The following is a 22306-nucleotide window of genomic DNA, read 5'->3' as shown; positions in this document are numbered from 1 at the left end:
CCTCCCCTGGGAGATGCTGCCTGGCCCTCCTACGGCAGGCAAGGGCCGCTTCCCTGCAGAAGCCACGCTTGGGGTGCTTGGGAGAGGTGTGCGTGGAGCTGGGCAGGCCGGCCAGGGCCAGGGGTGCTCTGGAGAGCTCGCGAGGGGCGACTTTCAGGACCTGAGGCGGCAGTGGGATTCCCTGGGAAGGCTGCCCCGCTGTAAAGGCCTGGGGGGGGATTTGTGTGCAGAGTCTGCTCTCAGTTGGTGGTTCTCGGCCTGATGCTGAGACCAGGAGTGGAGATTTCTGACCCAGCCATTGTTGAAGGCTCGAACTTGGCACTCCAGAGTGGGGGTGCAGGGGACAGCCGTTCTCTGTACAGGCCAGGGGCTCCCTGGGGTTGGTTTCCGGTGAGAACAGCGTGGTCCTCCAACCCGCTGCCTGCGGGCAGCCGTCGCTCCTCAGCCACCTTGGTGGGCAGATCCCTGCAGCCAGGCTGTTCCAGTTCATTCGGTTTCTGGGAGCCAAGCCCACCCTTCCCCTGGGTAGCAGGGCTCCTAAGAACATTTGCCGAGTTTGTTTCATTTGCTCCTTGTCACAGAAGGGTTTGGGGAAACACTGAACTTGGCTCCCCAAGAGGCTTCCCCAGGACTGAGCAGAGTTACCGCCACGGAGCCGGCAGGGTCCTGGCACACCAAAGGCAGAGAAGCTGTCCTCTCCAGGGTCCCCATTATTGCCACTAGGGCAGGTCCTAGGCTCCTGCCACGGGAGCGTGGAGGCTTTCGTGGGGGGCCCTGTAGAAGAGGAAGGTCTTCCTGCTGGAGGAGCACAGGGTGGGGAGAATGTTCACTCCAGGGCAGAAGCAGGACTGGGAGAGTCGTGGCCATTTTGGAGAAACCACAGGACAGCTGCTGAGGCTGGAGGCCCGACTTGGTGGGTGGTCAGTGGTGAGGTGGGTTGGACTGGCGCCTGTGCGGAAGGGTACTAATGCCCACCTGAGGGTGGCACTGGGGCAGAGGGACACACAGGACTGTCCTGGGGGACGGATGGGGAGGCTGGGCGCTGGCCTGCTTGGGATGGAGGGGCAGCGCAGGGGTGGGGTCTGGGTGGCCGCGAGGGCCGCGACGCTGTCTGGAACTCTGCCTCTGTCGCTCTCCCAGTGCACACGCGGTGCGAGGAGGACAACGGCGGCTGCTCCCACCTGTGCCTCCTGTCCCCGCGGGAGCCCTTCTTCACGTGCGCCTGCCCCACGGGCGTGCAGCTGCAGGAGGACGGCCGGACGTGCAAGGCAGGTGAGCCGCGAGGCGGGGGCTGGCGGGAGGGGCTGGCCCGCCTGCTGTGGAGCAGAGGCCTGGGCGTGGCCAGGCCCGTGTCCTTGTGGCGCCCTGGGGCACGGGGGCTCTCCGGCCTCCTGCTCTTTCACCTGTGTCTCCTCGTGGACTAGGACTTGCAGTGGGTCTTGCCCTTGTGTCTGATTCCTGGTGTGTCTGCCGTCGTCACCTGCCATGGAGGTCCAGGCCAGCTGCCTTCCCGGGGATTTTCCTTGGCTCCTGGAGTCACGTCCCCCCTCCCACATGCCCTATGACTTTCCTTTGAAGGTTCTGCCGCCCTCTGCTCGCCGTCCTGGGCCCTGGCTGTGGCAGGGGCTCCCGTTGCCATTGTCCTGCAGCAAGCCAGCGTCCCCGCCTCCGCAGCGCCTGCTGAGCACCCATGTTTCCAGGTGTCAGGCTCTGGTGGGCTCTTTGGGGACTTGTGCCTGTCCAGGATGCAGGCCATGCCTACTTTAGGGCTCGGCACAGCTGGCCTGGCCTTTGGGGCTGATGCTGGGGCCTGTTCAGTGAGAGGGTCAGTAGCAGAGGTCAGGAAAGTGACCATCCCTGGGATCAGTACCGTTTCATGGAGGTGACAGGGCCCAGCTAGCAGGGGGGAAAGGGCCTACTTTCTGCACCCTTGTCCCACTTGAGGAAGAGGAAGGCAGGGGCTGCTCATGTGATCTGGTCTCCAAGAGCTGGCCCCGTGGGGCAGGCCTCGGGAGCAGCCTGCTGGGAGCTCTGTGCTGGAGACCATGTGGGTGGAGGGATCCTCACACTCCAGGCCAGCTGCTCCCCAAGCTCGGGGCGACTTCCTTACCCCTCTGTTCTCAAGGGCTGCGATCTGCTTTTGTGTGCAGTGGTGGGGGTTGGGGGGCATGGTGGCCTGGTGGGGGTGGGCTCTCTCATCTGCTCCTCACAGGACTGTGGCTTCAGGAGAGGACTTTCCAGTCTGGATTTGCTTCTTCTCTTTCCCAGAACAGAGTGTCTTAAATGAAGGGCGACTCTGCTGTTTCACCACAGCCGCTCTGGCTCCTGCAGGGCATAGTTGTTGTCCCCAACAGAGGCCTTGTTTTCCTGAGCTGGGGGAGGGAGAGGCGCCACCTTTGTACAGCTGGAGACGTGGGTGACCCACCCTTCTGGTTCTCTTACAGTAAGGCTCGAGCTGCTCAGAGCTGGGACTTGCCTGAGAAGCTGCCTCACTGTGCTATGTGCATCCATTCATGCTCTGTTCATTCCATTCGTCCACCCATCTGCTCATCCTCCCTTTCATCCATCCATCCACCCATCCATCCATCCATCCACCCATCCATTCATCCATCCACCCATGCTCCCTTTATTCATTCATCTGTCTGTCCGTCTATCCATGCTCCATCTTTTCATTCATTTATCCATCTGTCCATCCATCCAACCATCCATCCATGCTCTATCTATTCATTCATCCATCCATTCATCTGTCTATCCATCCATCCATTCATGCTCCATCTATTCATCCATCCATTCATGCTCCATCTATTCATCCATCCATCCATTCATGCTCCATCTACCCATCTATTCATTTGTTCATTCTTTTTCTCATTTAGAGCATTTATTGAGCACTTGCTGTGTGCTGCACTATTCCTAGGCACTTGAAACCCTGCAGAGAACAGTGCAAACAAAATTTCTGCCTTCTGGAGTTTTATGCTATTGGACCAGGGCAGGAGATGGGGAGCGAGGTGGTGATACTCCTATTTAGTGAGTGATTTGGCATCTTGGGGACCATCTGGGAAGACCAGCTCTTTGTTCACCCTGGGGTCCTCTGGGGGGGTAATGCTGAGGGGGAAACTGGTCTGAGTGAGGAGGTCCAGGCAGGTTACCACTGAGTGACTCAGCCACCACAGGGGTCTGGACTGAGCAGGTTCAGGGTGGATCACATGTACTCTGAAGTGGTTGGAGGAGCAGCTCTACTGCGTGGGATTAACCCTCTCCTTTTTCAGATGAGAAGACCTAGGGCATGTCACCAGCCTGGGGACCCCACAGCACTTGACAGATAGTTCTAGAAGTTAGAATCTCCCAGTTCCCCTAGGGCACGGGTTGCTGATGCCTTATGTCCTGCCTGGCGGAACAAGGCCTTGGTCTCCCTGTCCAGGGCCCCTGCCCACTCCCTGGAGGGGAAAGTTACCTCAGCTTCTCAGACTCCACTGGAGAGGGGTGCTTGACGGTTGGGTGCTCAGGCCAACTTTGGTCTCCTTAGAGTTTGGTTTCTCTCCTTCCCACCACCTTCTTGTCCATCCATCAGTGGACAAGAAGCTTGTTTCCAGGAGCTTGTTTCAGGGTGGAACTGGCCCCTGATTGCAGGGTGTCAGTCAGGATCTGGCAGGAGAGGGTGGCCTCGCTGGTTGCTGCTACCTGCCTGAACCCTGTGCCGCATCGGCTGGTGGTGTCTGCTCTGGGAGGCTAGGTCTGGCTGGGTTCAGGCGTGGTTGCCAGCTCTGCCGGCTAGGTATCCTGAGGCAGGCAGTGTGTGGAAGGAGTTAGGGGGAAGACAAAACTGGATCCCCAAAACTGGATCTTGCTGTAGCGCCTGACAGGCAACTTCCTGACGGAGGACCGTGTGTGGCAGCTTTGGCTAGTGGGCCTTGGGAGGCGTGGGGAACGTAGGAGGCGGACCTTGGAAGAATCCCAGAGGCACAGCCCAGTGATGTCGCACAGCTGGAAAAGCCTGATGTTCCCAGGAGGGCTTGTCCCTGCAGCGCTGCAGGTCCTTCAGGGGCAGAGTGCCTGGGACCTTGCTGGGCCCGCTGTCCTCCTCTGGGACGGGGACCTGGATGTGAGTGATCGCAAGCACTGGGCAGGGTGCCTCTGGAATTCTTGGTGCCTGGCACAGTCTGTGGCACTGTGTCCACCCCCCACAACCCCCATCGAGTTAGCAGTGTGACCTCAGGTCCTGTGGCCAACACCAGGCCTGCAAGAACTGGGCGGCTTTGCTGGAGGTCTGGATTTGCCTGCCCCCTGCATGGGTCCTCTGGGTGGGCTGTCAGGGGGGCCGGGAGGCGCTGACTTCTCTTCTAACCCCAGGAGGCAGAGGGTCCGGGCTGACACAGTTCTGACTCCTCTCTGGTTCCCCGCCCCCTCCGTTCCCCTAGCGAGAGCCCGGGGCCCTGGGGATGGCCGCCCGCAGCTGAGGCCTCTGAGGGCATCGAGTTCTTCTGCAGATGTTAACTCCTTTCCCCGTGTGGCCAGAGCAGCCCCGTGGGTGACCGTGTGGGCCAGGTGAGGTTGCAGAGCCCGGGCGGGAGGGCTTCCCGGAGGTGCCGGCACTGTGGGCTGGCAGTGGGTCCTGGCGGCTCTGTGGCATGGTGCTGCCGCCACAGGCACCAGTGGAGCATCACAGTGGATCGGTGGCAAGCCCTGCCCCTCCTGCTGGAGCTCCCCAGTCCAGCGCGGTGGGGGGCTGCACAGCTCCTGGCCGCCTTGAGCAGGGATGACCAGCCACCACAGTCCCCCGGACACAGCTGTTGAGGGGCCTGACCCTGTCGTCAGGAGAACTGTCGCCCCGCCAGAGGCAGAGACTCCCCGGAGGACAGAGTGCAAGGAGGAGAGTGTTCTTGTCACCATCGGAGGCCCCGCTTGGGTGGGGCGTGCCTTGGGCTGGGGCGTCCAGGCGGGGTGTCTGCGGGGACTTTTGTATGCTGAGCTGGAGTTTTTTTGCTTTGGCTGCCGACCCCTGTGTAGGGCGTGAGGTCAAGAGGAGGGGGAGGCCCAGCGCTGCCCGAGAGGGCTGCCACGGGCCTCGTTCTGGAGGAGGACTGGGCCTTACTGCCTCCAGTCGTGGTCCCAGGCAGGGCCCCACCGTGGGTTCTCCCGGGTGGGCTGGGTGGTGGTGGGTGCTGACCGTGGCTTCTGCCTCCCTGCCCTGGGCCCTCCTGAGGTTTCCTGGGTGGCTGGGGTGGCAAAGAGTCAGCAGAACTGAGGAGAGCCCTGGAATCCAGGGTTGCCCACCACAGGCCCTTCTGCAGATTCCGGCTTCTACCTTGTCGTGGCTCCTAACCTAGCGGGGCCTGGGGACAGGTGGGAGTGTGGAGTGTGGGTTGCGGCTGCTGGCGCTGTAGCCCTGTGATGGCGAAAACCGCCGGGAGATAGTAGCTGGTTACACGAGAACAAGATGGAGGGAACGCTGAATTCTGTTTTCTGTCACTACTGTCGGCCTGGCTTTGAGGTCTCGGTGGGCAGAGGCCTCGTGCAGGGCACCGGGCCAGCAGGGAAGTCAGGACAGGCCAGAACCGGCTGGAAGGGAGCAGTGCCTGTGGTGGGCTGCCGGTGTCCCGGAGGCGTCTGAGGTGTCCGGTTGGAGGATGGAGGCCAGAGGTTGTGTGGGGATCTCCTCTTGGCTGCGGAATCCATGAGGACCAGCGTCCCATGGTGGGCGCGGAGGGTACTACGAAGAACCAAGACCCTGGTGCAGGGATTCCTGGGGTGGCACTGGGCTACAGGAAAGGCCCGTGGGGAACTGGAAATGAGGAAGTGGAGGGAGAGGCCGTGCCGGTGGGACTTGCAGGTATTCTAGGAGGGAGCGCTGGAGCGAGGGACGTGCAGCCAGGCGGACTGGGCTGCCAAGCGTGGCTGCTCCTTAGCAGGGAGCTGGCCACAGACGAGGTGAAGAGACGCCGTGCTGGGCACGCCCAGGACGCAGAGCCCCGATGTTCAGCCGTCCTTGTCACTGGAATTCATACCACGACTGTGAAAAGGCGTGGCCTCTGTGTGCTGCGGTTCCCTCATCCGTGGAAAGGGGACGGAACAGTAGGCCGTGGAGTGGCTGGAGGAGGGCCTGGCTGCTCAGCAACAGGAGTCGCCCTTGGAGTTGGACTTGAACTGGGAGCCAGGCGGGCAGTCTATCTGATGCCAAGGAAGCAGTTCTTCCCTGAGTGTTCGGATCGGCTCCGGACGTCCGGGCTGGTGGTGGGGCCAGGAAGTGCCCCACACGTGGACGGGCAGGCAGGCCACCTGACCGAGGAGCAGGGAGTTCGTTCCGGGAGCTCGCAGCCTGCGTGGCTCCCTGTCCCGTGGACCCGTGTTGTCCTGGGCTGGGCAGGGAGGCTGCGGGGTGGCGCGCTGGGTTTGAAGTAGACTCTGGGGCGCATGTGGGGCTGAGCTCTCAGGCTGGGTGCCGGAGGTGAAGGGGTCTGAGCCTGAGCCCTGCTTTCCCTGAGTCAGCGCAGGTGGAGGCCAGCCCAACTTTCCCCAGGAGGGCGCTGAGACGGTGGCATGCAGGACCCCAGTGGGCGGACGAGTGGTGCCCAGCAGGGGGACAGCACTGCCCACGTCCCCTGAGCTGCTGTGTCTACAGTGATGTGGGGTCAGCAGAAGGGCTGCTACTCAGCGTGGTCGGTGGCCCAAGGACAAGCTTACGGAAAGAACTTCTCACAGTCCCGTGGGCTCTGCACGGACTGGACGCTGGACCCAGCCCTCCCCGCGTGGACGTGGGCTCCTCTGCATCCCATCCCGGGCGTCCAGGGTCCCGAGGCCCTCCGCGGGCTGTGACCGTTGGCTCTGGGGTCTCAGCCTCTCAGCGGCGTTGAGACCCAGGCTCCCCCGGAGGCATGGAGGCCGCCTGCCCGTCCTCAGCAGGGCTGGCCCCCTCCCACCCCTGCGGCAGCCTCCGCAGGCAGCTTTGGTTTTCCCCATGTTTTTCCAATTATGTGGATTGGGCTAAAAACAGCAGTCGCGGGGCCTGGCTAGGGAGTGGCCGCTGCCCCTTGCCGCCAGCCTCCCAGAGTCCCGCCCTGTCTCCCTGACTTCTGTCACCCATGCCTTCCTTGCCTCAGGGCTTGGGCAGCAAGCTTTGTGACATGTGTCCTGCTGCTCACGGCCACGATGACCCGGCCAGGTGACCTAGGGGCCCCTGAGGTCCAGGCAGCTCTGCACCCCTGCTGGCCCTCTCCAGGCCAGGCTGAGGCTGAGCAGTGGGTGTGGACCCCTCCGCACCTCGCAGGACATAGCTTTAACAGATGTCCGTCCATCAGGGACAGGAAACAAAAAAAAGTGTGGCCGGGTGGGGGTAGCAGGAGGAACAGAGGGCTCCACTGTTGGTGTGATGGACAGACGACCCAGGCCCCTGTCTTCAGACCCTCCCGTCTGTCTGTCTGTCCTGGTGGATTAGCCAAGGTAGCCTGCAGCCTACGGCTCAGGGCCGGGAATAACAGCGCATTTGTTCCCAGAGTCTGGCTGTCTCGTCACTTATCAGGGAAGTAGGTCAAAGGGAAAAGAAGGGAGGCCCTGTGGGGGGTGCGCCGGCCCTGATTGGCAGTGACTTTGCAAACAGAAGGCAGCTGCTGTTCTCAGCCACAGGCCGTGAATTTTTAATAGCTAGGAAAGCAGACCGCACAGTCCAGGAAACGGAGGCGCAGCCGAGCGCCCCGGGTCCCCTTAACCAAGGTCCTGCTTGCAGATGATACAACGCATGTTTTAAGTGTTTGTTCTGATGAGCGTTGCTGGTTGCTGGCGTCTGCATGACCACCCCACACCAGATAGAATTTCCGTCTCCTGGGACGTTCCCTGGTGCCCCTCTGCACCCCTGCGGGCAGCCCTGTCCAGCCTCTGACACCGGGCTCGGTGCTGCCTGTTCCAGAACATCGCGGAAGTGGAACCACAGGGCAGAGTGTGCTCTTCGGGGTCTCGGTCCCAGCACTGGCTCCTGGGCTGGGAGGGGACAGGGAAGGTGCTGCTCTTGGAGGAGACTTGTCCCGGGCCTGGGTACAGGTGGGACAGATCCTCCTGTGGGCGGGCCCTGCGGCCGGCACCTTCCCCGGGCTGCAGCGTCCTCCGGGGTCTTGCTCACGCAGTCTCTTTGGTGTCCCACGCCCAGCTTCAGCCTGGCCTCAGGCTTTTCTGGGGCTTGGATGGCTCTGGTTGGCCTTTGGAGTCATGGAAAGAACTTCTGACGGTGCCAGGGAGCCCCTGGACTGCCTGCTGGCTGTCAGCTGCTCTTGCCTGGGACACCCTGTCTGGGTTCCCCTGACTAGGCCTGTGCCTGTGCCCTCCCGTCCAGTTACATGTGCCCAGGGGGCAGATGTCGCTAGGCTAAGTGTGCTCGGGGGGCCCTCTGGGCCAGGGGCGTGTCTTCAGAGGGGACCTGGAAAGGTCCAGCCTTGCCTGCCTTTTCCCCGGTTCCGTAGCCGTGGTGGTCTGCTCCTGTCCAGCCCACTGCCCAGGCTCGCTCAGATGCCAGCTGTAGCTCCAGGTCTCTTGGTTCCCAGCTCTGGGAGGGGCCGGGCATGTGGGCTCTGCTTCCTCCTCGCTGCAGGGAGAGGGATTCCGGCTTCTCCACCTCCCTGCCGGCCCAGGCAAGGAGCCTGGGGCATTGGGCATTTGGTGGAGCGCTGAAGTTCCGAGGACCTCAGCAGAGCTGGCATCAGGAGGACTCTGAACGCAGCAGCGGGGCCTCCCGGGTCCAGCGAGTGGCCCCAGCACCAGGCAGATGCTGACACCCCAAGGCCTGGTTCTGTTCTCCTGCCTTCCGCTTGGCTGTGGAGTGCAGGTCCTCTGTGGCGTCCCCCTGGGAATGGCGAGTGGGTTCCTGCCTCCGAGGGGCAAACTGCAAAGCTGGAAAGCTTTGCCCTTGACTTGGGTGGTGCCACCTGAGCAGCTGGCAGTGACTGCCTGTGACCCGCAGAAGTGGCATTTTTACAGTGCACCCTGACCTGTCCTCCTGGCCACTGCCTGCCACCGAGGCAGGGTGGGGGCCGGCAGCCTCGGATCTGCTGGGGGCTGCCCCGGTGGGCACAGCCCTGAGCCCTGTCCTCCTTCCCACCTTGCAGAAGCTGCATGGAGAGTGCGGGTGCTTCGTGAGCAGGGACCTGTCACTACAGTGTGAGAGCGTGCTCACAGCCACAGGTGGGAACTGGGCCTGGGCATCTTGGCCCCAGGGGCTGCCCAGCCCAATGCCACACACACTGCCTGGGGGCTCGCTTTTGTAGATGCCCCGGGCTGTGGTACAGAGCGGCAGGACCACCTGCCTGTCAAGCCATCGCCAGCTTCAGGAGCCATAGGACTGTGCTTAAATCAACAGCTAAATGATCACTGCTGTTTATTGAACACTTACTGTATGCCTGGGCTTGGAACCACCCCCCACACCGTGCTGGCTTTTTGAAGAGTTGAGCCTGTGCCTGAAGGGGTGGGATGCAGCCAAGTCGCCCACTATTTTATAGTCCCTCACCCCTGTCCCTATGCCTCAGACATCCAGGCGACTCACCTTTAATTCACCCAACAACGTCATTCTTTTCTTTTCCTGGGGGTGGGGCACTGGGGGTGCTTTACCACCGAACTACATCCCCAGACTTTTTAATTTATTATTATTTTGAAACAAGGTCTCACTAAGTTGCTGGGGCTGGTCTCAAACTCAATGATCCTCCTGCCTCAGCCTCCCGAGTAGCTGGGGTTCCAGGGACAGCTAGCACCCCTGGCCTGACAAAGCTACTCTTCACTTGTCTCCTCACTCACTCTCCCTGGGGCGTGTGTTTAATGCACAGGGAGGGGGCCTAGTGCTGGGATTCAGGTCACGGACTTTATCACAGGATCCTCTGGCCCCTGGAGGTCCATGTTGGCCCGACTCACAGGTAGGAAGCAGGTCAGGCTGCTCCTGGCCCCTCAGTGAACGGGGAGCTGACAGCGTGTCTGTCTGCATAGGAGCTGGTGTTGGGCGGGGCGTGTGGAGGAAGGGGCCCGCCTGCAAGCGGGCCTGACGCTGGCGCTGACCCCCTCCGGTGCAGCCTTTCTGTGCGCGCGCGCTGGGCCGCTCGGGCGAGCTGCACAGGGGACAGCTGCTCCGGCCTGGGGTTGCAGGCAGAGTCACTGATGGGCCCAGCCACTTCCTCTGGGCCTTGTGACCCTGTGGTCACTTGGTGTGGTTTCCTGGGCCAAGGTGCAGGGCTGTGGTCTCAGCGCTTCTCCAGCGACTTACCCCAGGGGGGCAGCGGAGAAACTTCATCAATTGCTAAAAACAAAAATAATCTGGCCTGCTGCCAGAGGGAAGCCGCACAGCCAGGCCGTTACGGCCTCAGGAACCGCAGAGTGGACGGTGGCCTGCACGGTGACCTGGCTTTGCCTACACAGCTCCGGACCTGGGAGGGGGCCGGAGTTGGCTGGGCGTCCTGAGGGGGCAGCTGAGCAGGCGACCCTGGGAATAGCAGGCACAGGCGTCAGGGAGACCAAGAGGGGCCGGATCTAGGCTCTCCGTGGCCAGCGTGACAAGGAGCCAGGAGAGCAGAGCAGTCCTGTGGGCCCCCACAGCAGGAGCGTCCTGGCGGGTGCCCGGTGTTCTTGGGGCAGCCTGGGACCTGGGAGCTGTGGGGGGCTCCCTGTGGGAGAGTCGCAGTGGCACCTCTGGCCGCTGGGCTGACCCGTCCACCGCAGAGTGCCCTGAGGCTCCGGGCGGGGGTCTTGCCTTCTTTCCTGTGTCGGTGTGTCGGGCCACGCCCTGCGGCGCGTTGCTGCCTTGCTGCTTGTGAGAAAGTGATCTTCCCACGTCGGGGTGTGGAGGGAATTAACCACGATGACCTCACAGGGCCACATGCTGGCAACCTGCCAGCGGGTCTCTTCCTGGGCTTGGGTAGAGGCCAAGGAGGCTGCCAGGCCCAGTTCTGGGGCTGCTGGTGCAATGTGCCCTGTCTCCTTCTGTGGTGCTTCCCGTTCAGACTCTGGAAGCTGAACAAGCCACCATCCCGGGCCCAAGGCCGGCGGAGCAGGAGGAAGCTCCCGCAGGCTCCTGAGCTGCTCGGGAGGACGGCGCTGCCCTCCCGAGGGACTCCTGCCTCCACCAAGGGCCTCTAAGAATAAACCTGTTCCCAAGTTTGAAAGCCTTGTTATTTGCTGTTACAATGCAAAATTCATGTTACTGTAGAAAGGAAAACGTCATAAAAATAATGAAAATTAAAATGTCTGCAGTTTGCGCCCCGCCCCCGCCCCCCAGCAGGGTCTCCGGCCAGCAGGGTCTCCGGCTCCCCTTCCTGTGCTCCCATCTGCTCTCGTGTGATTCGCTCACGTGTTCGCTGCAGCGTCTCAGCTTCTCCACTTGCGCTCTTTGAGCACTGTCCGAGTCGGTGACTCTTCTCCGGAGCCTGGCGTTTGTGCTGCGTAAGAGCCTGTGATCCTGGGTGCCCTCGCTTGCTTAGTGAATTTCTGTCCCTCGTTTGGTGTGTCTTGGGGCATCTGAACTGATCTTTGCTTGAGGTTCTCGCTGTAGTCCTGAAGCCATGGTGACGTCCCTGTGTGTGAGTCTGTGTGCGTGTCCCACCCCTTCCCGATGGCCGTGTCCTCAGGAAATGACGGGGCCAGAGGGTCCTGGGCTGCTTTCCAGGAAGCAGAGCTGCACTGGCCAGGAGTCGGTCCCCTGCGGGGACCCGGGCTGCTCGTTCTGTTTGCAGGTCACCGAGGAGTTGCCCATGTTTCATGTTTATTGACTGTTTACTCTTCTGTTGATTCGTTCGTGGTCTTCACCCCTTTATTTCTGGGGTTTGGTGTTTTTTAACAGGCTCATTAGATGCCTTTTAATCTCCTTTTTGCCTTTTTAGGTTTAGAGGAGAAGTGAGGGACTAGTGTAGGCCATTCCCACTGCCACTCTCCCCGCGGGCTTTCCCTGGGGTGTGATGTCCTTCCTGATGGACAAGTCACATGTGCTTCTCAGCCGGGTTCATGCTTCGAAGCCCACAGGTCGCAGGGCTCACCCCTGCTTCTGTCCTGAGGCCGGTGGCTCAGAATGGAGATGTGGGAAGGTGATGGCGGGCGCCAGCGCCGGTGTCGTGAATCAGGTTGTGTTGGCACAGCCACGTGCACGTCTGCGTGATGTCTGCAGGACACAATCCTGCAGTCCTGGCAGAATCTCGATGGAGACCCAGGTGGCTGCTCTGCCGAGAACAGTTTGGCCCTTTGTGGAGAACGTCTGCCAATCCCCGATTCCAGAACTGGAGGCAGGGTGAGCATCGTGCAGATACGCTGCAGCCTCCAAGTGCGCCTCCTCCCGGCCTCCGCCAGGGTGCCTCGGCCCTGCTCCAGGCGCAGCCTTCCCGAGAGGCTCCTGTGTGGCCAGGGTGGGCCCAGAGCCGCCCTGGTCTCGTGCACAGAGCGGATCCTAGTGCAGAGTTGGGACCTGGGGGACAACACCAAGCTCAGACCAGATCAGTGGCCCCACAGCCGCCCCCCGTGGAGCGGCTCTGTTGTTGGTCGCTGGCCTGCCCAGGCCTCCCCTGCTACCTGGGGTTCCTTCCTGGCACCTGCCTCGCGCTCTCCTTGGTCCTGTGGAAGCCTCCCGCTGCCCTCTGCTGCCCACAGGCTGCAGGTCACATTCTGCCCCTCAGAGATGTCCAAGTCCCAACTCCAGAACTTGTGCTTGTGGCCTAAGTTGGATGGAGGGTCTTCACGTCTGTAATCACGGGAAGACGGGACTCGCTGGAGCAGAGGGCCCTGAATCCACACCACTGGTGTCCTTGTAAGAGGAGACACTGTGACACAGGGTGATGGCCGTGGGAGACCAGGGACAGAGGTCAGAGAGCCCCAAGTGTTGCCATCGGTGCTGGAGCCGGAAGAGGAAGGAAGCCCCTCCCTGTAGCCTTCCGGGGGAGCGTGTTCCTGCCACACGTGGCCTTTGACCTCCTGGCTTCAGAACCATGAGGGAATGAATTTCTCTTGTGACAGCCTCCTCAGGGCTCTGCCGAGGCTGCACAGTGGGGGTTGGGGCAGCTTGCCGGGGTGGAGGGCGGGCATCAGGCTGGATGTGTCCGTGACATGAGCTTCCCTCAGGCCGGTGCTTGTGTGCTGGAGGGGACATGCCTGCCCGGAGGCTGTGCCCCGGCCTGTGCCCCGTGGGGCATAGCGCCCTCTTCGCTGCGGTAAGGCTTCACTTTCTCAGCAGCGCCCTGGTGCTGTGGGGCAGGCTGTTTGTTGCAACCACCCCAAAGAAGCCATTGGCCAAACCGTTGGTTCCCAAGCAGCTCCCACACAGGCTCTTGGGCTGGCCCCAGTGAGGGCTCAGCCTCTCCTCTGCACGGCCAGTACTGTCACCTGTGGTCAGGGCTGCTGCTTGGACCGCACTACAGAAGAACCTTCTAGAAGGCTGAATGTGTGCACCAGCTCGACATGTCTGGTGGCGCCAGGCCTGTGGCACTCTGGAGCTGCTGCCCCTGGCCTGGGCCTGGACACAGTGCCCCATTGGTCCTGGGAAGCCTCCACGCCACCTCCAGGCACGTGGGCTGGGTCTCTGCTCTCCTCCAGGCATCCCGGTGCAAGTCTCTGAGATTTTCTTGGCAAAACTGGAAAACCCCAAAGACTTGGAGGCCGAGATGTCAAAGGACCCTTTGGACTCAATTGGCACCTGCAGTCGATGCCAGCAGTGAGCTCCGCTCAGCCCAGAGACTGACTCCTCTCCCTTCCTCATCATGCCAAGAAGGGGTCCTGATGCTGGGCTGGCCTAGGGGCTCTGTGCCGCCTGGCTGTGGAGGGCTTGACTGCCATGCTCAGCCCTGAAGACTCTGGCATCTGCATGAGGTGACAGAGCCTCGGGAGCCTGGGCTGGCCCCCTCGCGTGCCTGTCCCCAGCTGTCCCACACAGCATCAGCTACAGTTGTGGCCGTGCATCCTTTGATGGTCTCATTTGTCTACAGTCTCTGCCCTGTGACCCTGGGAGTGTTGTGGGGCAGATCCTGGGTCTGGTTTGCCCCCTCCTCATCCCTCAAGCTGGTCTGGGGTCTGCCATAAAGGAGGTACTTATGCAGATGCTGGCAGGATGACTGAGCCACCCAGGCAGCCGGTGCGAAGTGGGCTTCCTGCCTGTGCCTCAGTTTCCCAGCCTGGGGCTCAGGAAGCTGCTGCTATCACATGGGCGCCCTCTAGTGGAGGAATTGCACTGTGAGCTCGGGGGAGCTCCCAACCCTGGACCCACTCTATTTATTTATTTATTTTATTTCCCAGTACTGGGGATCGAACTCAGGGTCTTGTGCTTGCGAGGCAAGCACTCTACCAGCTGAGCTGTCTCCCCAGCCCTGGACCCACTCTTTAGATCCCTGGTTTCCCTGTCAGGAAGCTGGTGCTGGGCACAGAACATTCTCTGTTATTTGAAGGCCACAGCTTGGCCAGGCACCACAGAGATGGGGCAGTTGGCCTTGGGGCCAGGGTGAGAGGGAGGCTCTAGTCTGTTCTGTCTCACCTCTGAGCTGTGTTGTCTGCAGGCAGGTGTCCCCAGAACACTGGAAATGGTCTCTGGACCCATTCTTGGTTCTGTGGATCCTCAAGACCAGCAAGGGCAGGAACAAAGGAGTGGACATTGATGCAGCTCTGCAGGAGGGTATCCACGTCCTGACCCTAGCAGCCTCAGGAGCCACTGGGGTCCATGAGGCTCCATGTGCGCGTTTTGCTGGAAGCTCTGATCCGTGCCGACAGGAAAGACCCAGATGGGATCAGAAGTGCACAGGCCCCCACGTGTGAGGCCGCTGTGGAGGAGGGGCTTGCTTGCTTCTCCAGCCCTGTGTCCCAGAGCCGTTGTTAAGGTGTGGTGGTCAGCTCAGGCCCTGAGCTGGCAGCCTGCAGGGGCAGGCCACGGGTGTTCAGAGAGACTCTTAGAGCCCCGGGACCCCCAAACTGAGCTGCAGATCTGAGCCCCTGCAGCCCGAGTGAGTGGGGATGTGAGTGGTCTTGGGTCCTTGGGGCCTGGAATTTGCCTGTGACTGGGCCAGAGAGATGAGGACATCCCTCACGGGGTCTGTGCTGCCCTGGGCTCCCTGTGTGATGGGCCAGGCCTCTGAGTCCCCGCTTCTGCTTCCCCCAGCTGGCTGTGTGCCCTCAGCTGCCCTGGGGAGTCAGGCCAGCACAGGTGCCCAGAGCAGAGGTGGCTCCGGGGCACAGAGCTCGGGGCCTTTGCTGGAGACCAGAATTGTCCTCCTCCTCTGTGCCCGGCCTGTGAGTGGCCTGGCTGCAGGCGTCCTGGGAAGGCCAGGCTCCCTCATTATTCACCTGCCCAAGCGTCACTCTGAACCCCAGGCACCCACGCCGTGAAGGGCTTGACCTCAAATCTGCCTGGCCGCCAGGCTCCGCCCTAGGGTACACTGGAGGCCCAGATGGCTCCGGGGTGGGGACTTTGAGATGTCCTCAGATGTATAGGAAGGTTCCAGTTCCTGGGGTTGTCACAGTTTTGGTGGCCCGTGGTGGCCTTCCTGGATCCTGGTCACAGAGCCGGAGGCCTCGGGTCTAGCTCTGGCTCGGGTCAGAACACGCATGGCCCCAGAGATGTTTCTTCTCTGCCTTGGTCACCCGTTGTGCCCCAGGGTGTCTGCCCTCTGTGGGAGGGCTTGGCACAGCTGAAGGTGGCCCGTAGGTCTCCGGGCCTCGGGTTCCCTGGGCTCGCTGTCCTCAGCACTGTGGAGTGTGTGAGGTCAGTAGGGGGGTCACTTGAGAGCGACATCTGCCCTGCCCGGAAGCTGGGCAGCAGAGCAGCACAGGGCACCTGCCCTGGGGTGCAGCGTGAGGCCTGGGGGAGGGCTTCACAGAGGGGGTGGTGTTTGAGTGGAGCTGGGGAGAGTGGGCACTGAGTTAGGGCCTCCGGGACGCTGAAGATTGGAGCCAGCAAGTGGCGCCCGAAGCCCAGAGCCCCAGCAGGACTTGGTCGGGGCTCATTTAGGCTGAAGAAGGGCTTGCAGGGGACAAGGGAGCTGATCGAGGCAGCTCTCACACGCTGAAGCCAGATGGCCTGGCTGTGTGGCTTTCATCTGGTTGCTTAGTGTCCCTGGGCCTCAGTTTTCTCTTAAAAAAAAAAAAAAAATAGGGAACAAATAGTGTTGAACTCATAGAGCTTTTTGAGAACCGGCTCGTGAGCTCAGGAAGAGCTTGGTGCTTGTTACCTGTCGTACAAGGAAAAACCCGGCACTAAGTGAGACCCTCCCTGCTTGCCCAACCCGGTCGCGCCCTCTCACACCTGCTGACCCCACCCCCGTGTCTCCGCAGGGGCCGAGGAGGTGCTGCTGCTGGCCCGGCGCACAGACCTGAGGAGGATCTCTCTGGACACGCCGGACTTCACGGACATCGTGTTGCAGGTGGACGACATCCGGCACGCCATCGCCATCGACTACGACCCTCTGGAGGGTCACGTCTACTGGACGGACGATGAGGTGCGGGCCATCCGCAGGGCCTACCTGGATGGGTCTGGGGCACAGACGCTGGTCAGCACTGAGATCAACGACCCCGACGGCATCGCCGTGGACTGGGTGGCCCGCAACCTCTATTGGACGGACACGGGCACTGACCGCATCGAGGTGACGCGCCTCAACGGCACCTCCCGCAAGATCCTGGTGTCTGAGGACCTGGATGAGCCGCGGGCCATCGTGCTGCACCCTGTGATGGGGTAAGGCTGGGGCGGGGCCGGGGGTTCGCACACTGCAGCTCTGGAGCCTCCCTGGCTCCCAGGCCCGGGAGGCGGGCCGGCCACCCAGGGGCCGATGGCGGCCGTCTGCCTGAGGACTCGGTTTCTGAAACTAGCCCCAAGTGCTGCTGCTGGTCCTTGGTCAGACCTTGCGAGCCACTGACGCAGGCCCTGTGGAACCTGTAGGAAGTCCTGGAGACCTGGCAGGCCTGTGCGGCTTCATCCCCTCATCTGTAGAGCCGAGTCCCCCGCGGGGTGACTCTAGGGTGACAGGAGTGACATGGATGGCTGCCTCTCCTAACTCTTCCTCTCCAGTGACCCTTTCCACCCTCCCCAGTACAGCAGGGACAGATGGAGAGTTGGGGGCTCGGAAGCCCAGAGAGGCTGAGGGAGGTGCCCAAGGTCACATAGCTGGAAGGTGGCAGATTGGGGATTGGACCAGCTGTCTGGCTCCAACTTTCCGTTTTAGGATTCTGTGCAGGTGGAGAGCTTGTCAGTTGGCGTGGGGCCTCTCAGACTCCACTGGCCAGAGTTTGGAGGTGGAGGACGTTCCTGGGGGCACGTGACCCAGAAGGGGCAGACTCTGAGTGGGAGGCACAGGGAACTCTGGGCGGGGCTGGGGGCTGCTGCCTGTCCTCAGCAGGGGTGTGGGCCAGTGTCCTCCAATGCCCTGGAACAGCAGGAGGACGGAACCAGTCCATGGGCCTCATGGGCTCCTCTGGAATGGAGCAAGGGAGGGCAGACCCCAGGGTCCCCTGCAGCCTGCACCTGTGACAAGTCCAGATGAGGGCTGTGAGATCCTGGGCCAGGGAAGTGCCCACTGCAGAGGGGCCAGGCGCTGGTCAGACATACAGAGCTGGGTAGTGATTGGGTTCGACTGGACTGGTCTTCCTTGCTCTGAAAGCCATGCCCGGCTCCCACGCCAGGATCTTGACCTCCTGGGCCACAGAGAACAAGCCACCTGTCCTGAGCCCTGGGAGCTCCTCGGCTGTCTGCAGAGGCTCTGCTGCGTGCCTTCAGTTCCTCTAGCCCACGGGCTGTGGTGATGCAGCTCCCAGCCCGACCACTGACCTGGGGGACAGCAGATGAGCCCACAGCCTGAGTCCCAGGGCCCATGCCACAAAGCCCCTGGGCCTGTGGCTCGCCACGGTCAGCGGCCAGCGTGTACCTAGCTCTCCCATGCGGTGGGGTGGGGCGGGAGGGGGCACAGCAGAGCCTGGATGGACAAGTGCCGTCCTGAGCACTTGCTTCTCCCCCAGCCTCATGTACTGGACGGACTGGGGCGAGAGCCCCAAAATCGAGCGTGCCAACCTGGACGGGCGGGAACGGCACGTTCTGGTGAACACCTCCCTGGGGTGGCCCAATGGCCTGGCCCTGGACCTGCAGGAAGGCAAGCTCTACTGGGGAGACGCCAAGACGGACAGAATCGAGGTGAGTCCCGTTCCCAGGGGGAGGGAGCACGGGAGGACGTCGGCTCAGGAGGCCTGTGGCCAGGGCTGAGTGTCCCTGGTCAGGCCAGGCCTGGCTGCCCGCGGCGGGTCCTGTGTATCCGTCGTGGGCTTTGACGGGCGCCTGTGCCCTGCCACCTGGCTTCAGTCCTTGGGTGGATCATGCCCAGGGACGGTTTCCGACACTCGGTGGGCCGGGCGCCATGGTAATGGTGCTGCTGTCGTCCTGTCGGACGCGGCCCTCCCAGGACCCAGCAGTGGGCGCTGGGCAGGCGCCCGCCCGCTGAGCTGCTCCCCAGCCCCATCTTGGTTTTCTAGGATGCGTGATGTCGCCGGAACCCAGTCCTGTTCTGTGAGCCTTGTGTGGTTTGACTTAAGTGGACCCGTCTGTTGGTGCGGGTCTTGCTCTGTGCTTGCCCCAGAGCCCCCGCTGGGTGCTCATGACGCCTGCGATTGGTCGGCTGGTTTGTCCTCATCGCAGGCTAGCTGCTGACATTGGTGGCATCACGCGCACACCTCCCTCTGTCAGATTCCTTCTGGAAGGTGCTGTGTGTTCACGCCTCGTTGAGATCGCCGTGGGGTTGCGGTCCTCTTGTCTGGGCCCCTGCAGGAGGGCAGGCGGGAAAACCACATGCGCCTGTGTCACAGGACTTCAGACCCCGCTTCTCAGTGGGGGACCTCGGGGTCCTGGGTGGACGCCCTTCCCACAGAACCCAGGGAGCTGCGGTTGGACCTACTTCCTGGCAGCGTTTTGTGTCAGTGATCTTTGTTGCTAGCGGGCGTTTGAAGACCCCCATCCCCTGTGGGCAGAAGGCAAGGCGAGGCCCTTCCTTTTGGGACGGTCAAGGATGCTTCGCCTTTTGTACCCGGCCTGTCCACTGTTCCCACAGCAGCGTAGGTTTAGTAATTCTCAGTGTCGTGCACCGTCCCTACTGTCGCCCTTGGAACACTTGCAGTCACCCCGGAGGGACACCGGTGCCCGGTAGCAGCTGCTCCGTGTTCTCCCGGCTCCTGCAGCCTCCGGAAGCTACTCCCTGTTTCCTTCCTCTGCGGCTCATCTGGCTCATCCTCGCTGACCTCACGGTGGTACTTGCTTTGTGTCCCAGCGTGGGGAGGGACCCTTTGGTCTGCTGTCTGGTGGCCTTTGGCTGCTGTGAACCAGGCTGCCGTGGGCGTCCGTGGACACGGTTCTGTTGGGACTCCTTTCTAATTCCCGGGAGTGCGGCTGCCTGGGTCACGTGGCGAGCCTGCCTGTGACGCTCGGAGGGACCAGGAAGCCGTCTTCCGCAGCAGCTGCGCCTGGGCATCCTCCCCGCCTCCTGCCCACACGTGCTCTTTCCTGTTTTTAAAGCACGTTCTCGTCACAGCCGACCGAGTGAATGGTGCTTCCCTGGCGTTCGGCTTTGCTTTGCACTGAGGGCCAATGGCTTCAAGCATCTGGTCACGGGCTCGTCCCACAACAGCATTCCGAGAAGTGTCACGTAGGCTTTGTTAGTGTGTGGAGCAGAAGCCGAGGCTCGGTCGGTGGCTCTGTGCGGGGTGCACGCGAGTGGTGCTCTGGGGCAGCCTGGCTTCAGGTCCCTGAGGACGAGGACGAGGACACCCAAACTCCTGCTTGCTTAGTCCAGTTGTAGGCCCGCTGCTTGCTCCTCTCGCCCCCGGAAGCCGCGTCACAGACACAGAGACTACCTGTCCTATGGCTGCTGCTGGAACCCAGAGCCACGCCAGGTGCCGGCTAGGAGCCTGGTGGCTGCTTCTCTATGTCAAGCCGGAGCTTGGGAACAAACCCCGTAGCAGTTCTCAGTGGTGAGGTGCCCCTGGCCCAGGCTGCCCACGGGGACAGGCTTCTGGGAGCGTGCAGGGCTTTGCCTTAGCTGCCCGCATGGACGCCCACCTCTGGCTCCGGCGCTCGGGGCTTGCCACTGCCCAGCCAGTACACACCTCCTGAGCACTTAGTGTGTGCCAGCTGGGTTCCAGGACCCAGGGATCTTGGCAAGCGTGCCCAATAGATGCTCCTGTGCCATGCTTGGCAGCCTCTGGCACGGACCGCTGCATTAGGCTAGCAGCTCCGGCACCACAGGCTCCTGCTGAGGGTCTCGGCTGCACGGCGGGAGCAGCTGAGGTTCAGGGAGCCACATGGACCTTTCTGGGGGTGCAGTTGGACTCCAGGTGGGAGAGATGGAGAGAAAAGGTACAAACCGGGTCAGGAGAGAGACAGGACAAGCTTTGAACCGTGGCAACCTTCACAGGAGGTGATGGTGGGAGGCCGCCGGCGGGGCGGATCTTGCCACTGTCCCTTGAGGGGAGGCAGGGTTTCGGCCAGCCTGGCTCTGAGTGCAGGAAGAAGGGGCTCGGCTGGGTGCTGGCCCTCTCCCTTTGAGGGTCAGCCAGGGGCTGGGGTGTGGCCCAGCCCTGGGTTCCATCCTCAGCACCACATAAAAATAAATCAATAAACGAATGAAAAAGTCAAAAAATTAAAAATAAAGAGTCTGCTGGCTCCCTGTCCCCACAGAGGACTCTGGGCAGCTGTGGCTTGTCCCTTGACCAGCTGGGGGGAGAACAAAGGTGTGGGATGGGGGAGCCAACGGGCAGTTTCTTCTGATTGGCATCAGTGGCACACAGGTCGGGCTGAGCGGAGGGCTCAGCAGCTCCGAGACTCCCTCAGGGGGCCTCCTGCTGGCCTCCCAGTGACAGCTGTCCTGGGCATGCGGCTGGAGATCAGCCTCCTGCAGCATGGTCTATTCCGTGACCAGCCAGTTACCATCACAAGTGACAGCCAGAGTCCCCCTTGATGCCTCCCTGTGGGCAGTGGTCCTGAGCCTGCACCCACCTGCTGGGGTCCATCCAGGCAGGCCTGACACGTGCAAGTGGAGGCTGCCCTTGGGGACCTGCCCCACGGGTGCACACGCAGTCCGGGTGGGCGTGGTGGGTCCCCGGGTGCTGCCTCAGGCTCCCTCTGCTCCCCTGCTGCCTGGTGTCCCAGCCTCCTGGGCGAGGAATTCCAGCCCGGACTCCTTGACTCCCTCTGCCCAGGTCTGTCTAGGGCCTCTGGCATTGGAGGTCCCGGCCCCCGGGCATGCCCTCAGCTGTACTCAGCCCGTCCCGACATCCTCCGCAGGGACCTCAGACCCACTGCACCGGCGCCCGCCTGCCAACCCGCCAGGGGCCCAACTGAGCTCCCCTCTGGCCTGCGGGGTCTTCCTTCCAGTGCCACTGAGGCAACTTCACTTGTAAACAGGGCTCCTTGTCTCCTGAGAGGTCTCGAGTGGCTGCCGCTTGGCCCCTTTCTTCTCCACCTCTGATCATGCTTCCTAGCAGACGCCAAGCCTGTGACAGCTCCGCCTAGGCCTCCCCCGAGCCGTTCCTTTCATCCAGGTCCCTCACCGAGACTTAGACCCCTGGAAGCCTGGGTCACCACAAGCCATGTGCTGTGGTCTCCTACACACAGCCCTTCACACAGCCCTGCACACAGCCCTTTGGCGAGCTTCCTGGCTCCAGGTCACAGGCTGCATGTCCCCTGGTCACACCTGTCCAGGGCTCACGCTCTCTTGGCGGTAGGTCAGCACAGCACCTCACCCCCTGCACGCAGCTTCACTTCCTGATGCACTTGGGAGCCCTCTGGGGCCCAGCTTGGATTGGGGGTCTCTGTGCTGACCCCAGTTGGACACCCGGGCACTACCATGTCAGGAGCGAAGTTATTCCCACCTATGGCCCCCCCAAGTGGCCCTACCTGCCGCTCATCCTCATCAGACATTTGCTCCTGCCTGGACATTTACTAAGCAGGTGGAGGTGACATGGGACATGTCCAGAATAAACTCTCATGGCAGGGGTGGCAGTGACCAGCAACCCAGCTGGCTGTGTGGTCTAGTCCATGAGCTCTGGGGGTGAAATTGGAGCACCAGGCATCGAGGCCAGGTCTGTGAGCTCAGGGTCCCTCTTGGGTGAAGCACAGTCACCGTGGAGGGTGGCTGGGGGTCTCCGCCTGGCCGAGTGGTCATGACTGCACTGGGAACAGGGCTCTTGTCCCTTTAAGTGTGTGGTCAGCACGTGGTCCTGGATGCACAGCTGTGCACACCACCAAGTTGGTGAAAACAGGACTCGTCATCAGGAATTGGCTCGTCTGGTGACGTTCTGATGTCCACTGTCTTGTGTGCTTCTGGGGAGCCTCCCAGCCTCCTCCCACCCTGTA

At 61.9% G+C, this 22306-nt stretch overlaps 1 protein-coding gene across 1 annotated transcript in view; it reads left to right on the top strand.

Annotated features, from left to right (window-relative positions):
* Window positions 1-22306, top strand: part of Lrp5 (LDL receptor related protein 5) — a 93993-nt gene that overhangs the window by 37022 nt on the left and 34665 nt on the right. The window contains exons 5-7 of the mRNA XM_047516413.1: window positions 1141-1272; window positions 16255-16651; window positions 17929-18100. Coding sequence (XP_047372369.1) covers window positions 1141-1272; window positions 16255-16651; window positions 17929-18100 — 701 coding nt within the window. The remainder of the gene's footprint in view (window positions 1-1140; window positions 1273-16254; window positions 16652-17928; window positions 18101-22306) is intronic.

Source organism: Sciurus carolinensis, chromosome 11 (assembly GCF_902686445.1).
Source record: "Sciurus carolinensis chromosome 11, mSciCar1.2, whole genome shotgun sequence".
NCBI classification, from domain to species: Eukaryota; Metazoa; Chordata; class Mammalia; order Rodentia; family Sciuridae; genus Sciurus; species Sciurus carolinensis.
The sequence above is the reverse complement of the archived record's forward strand: the minus strand, read 5'-3'. Positions and strand labels throughout refer to the sequence as shown.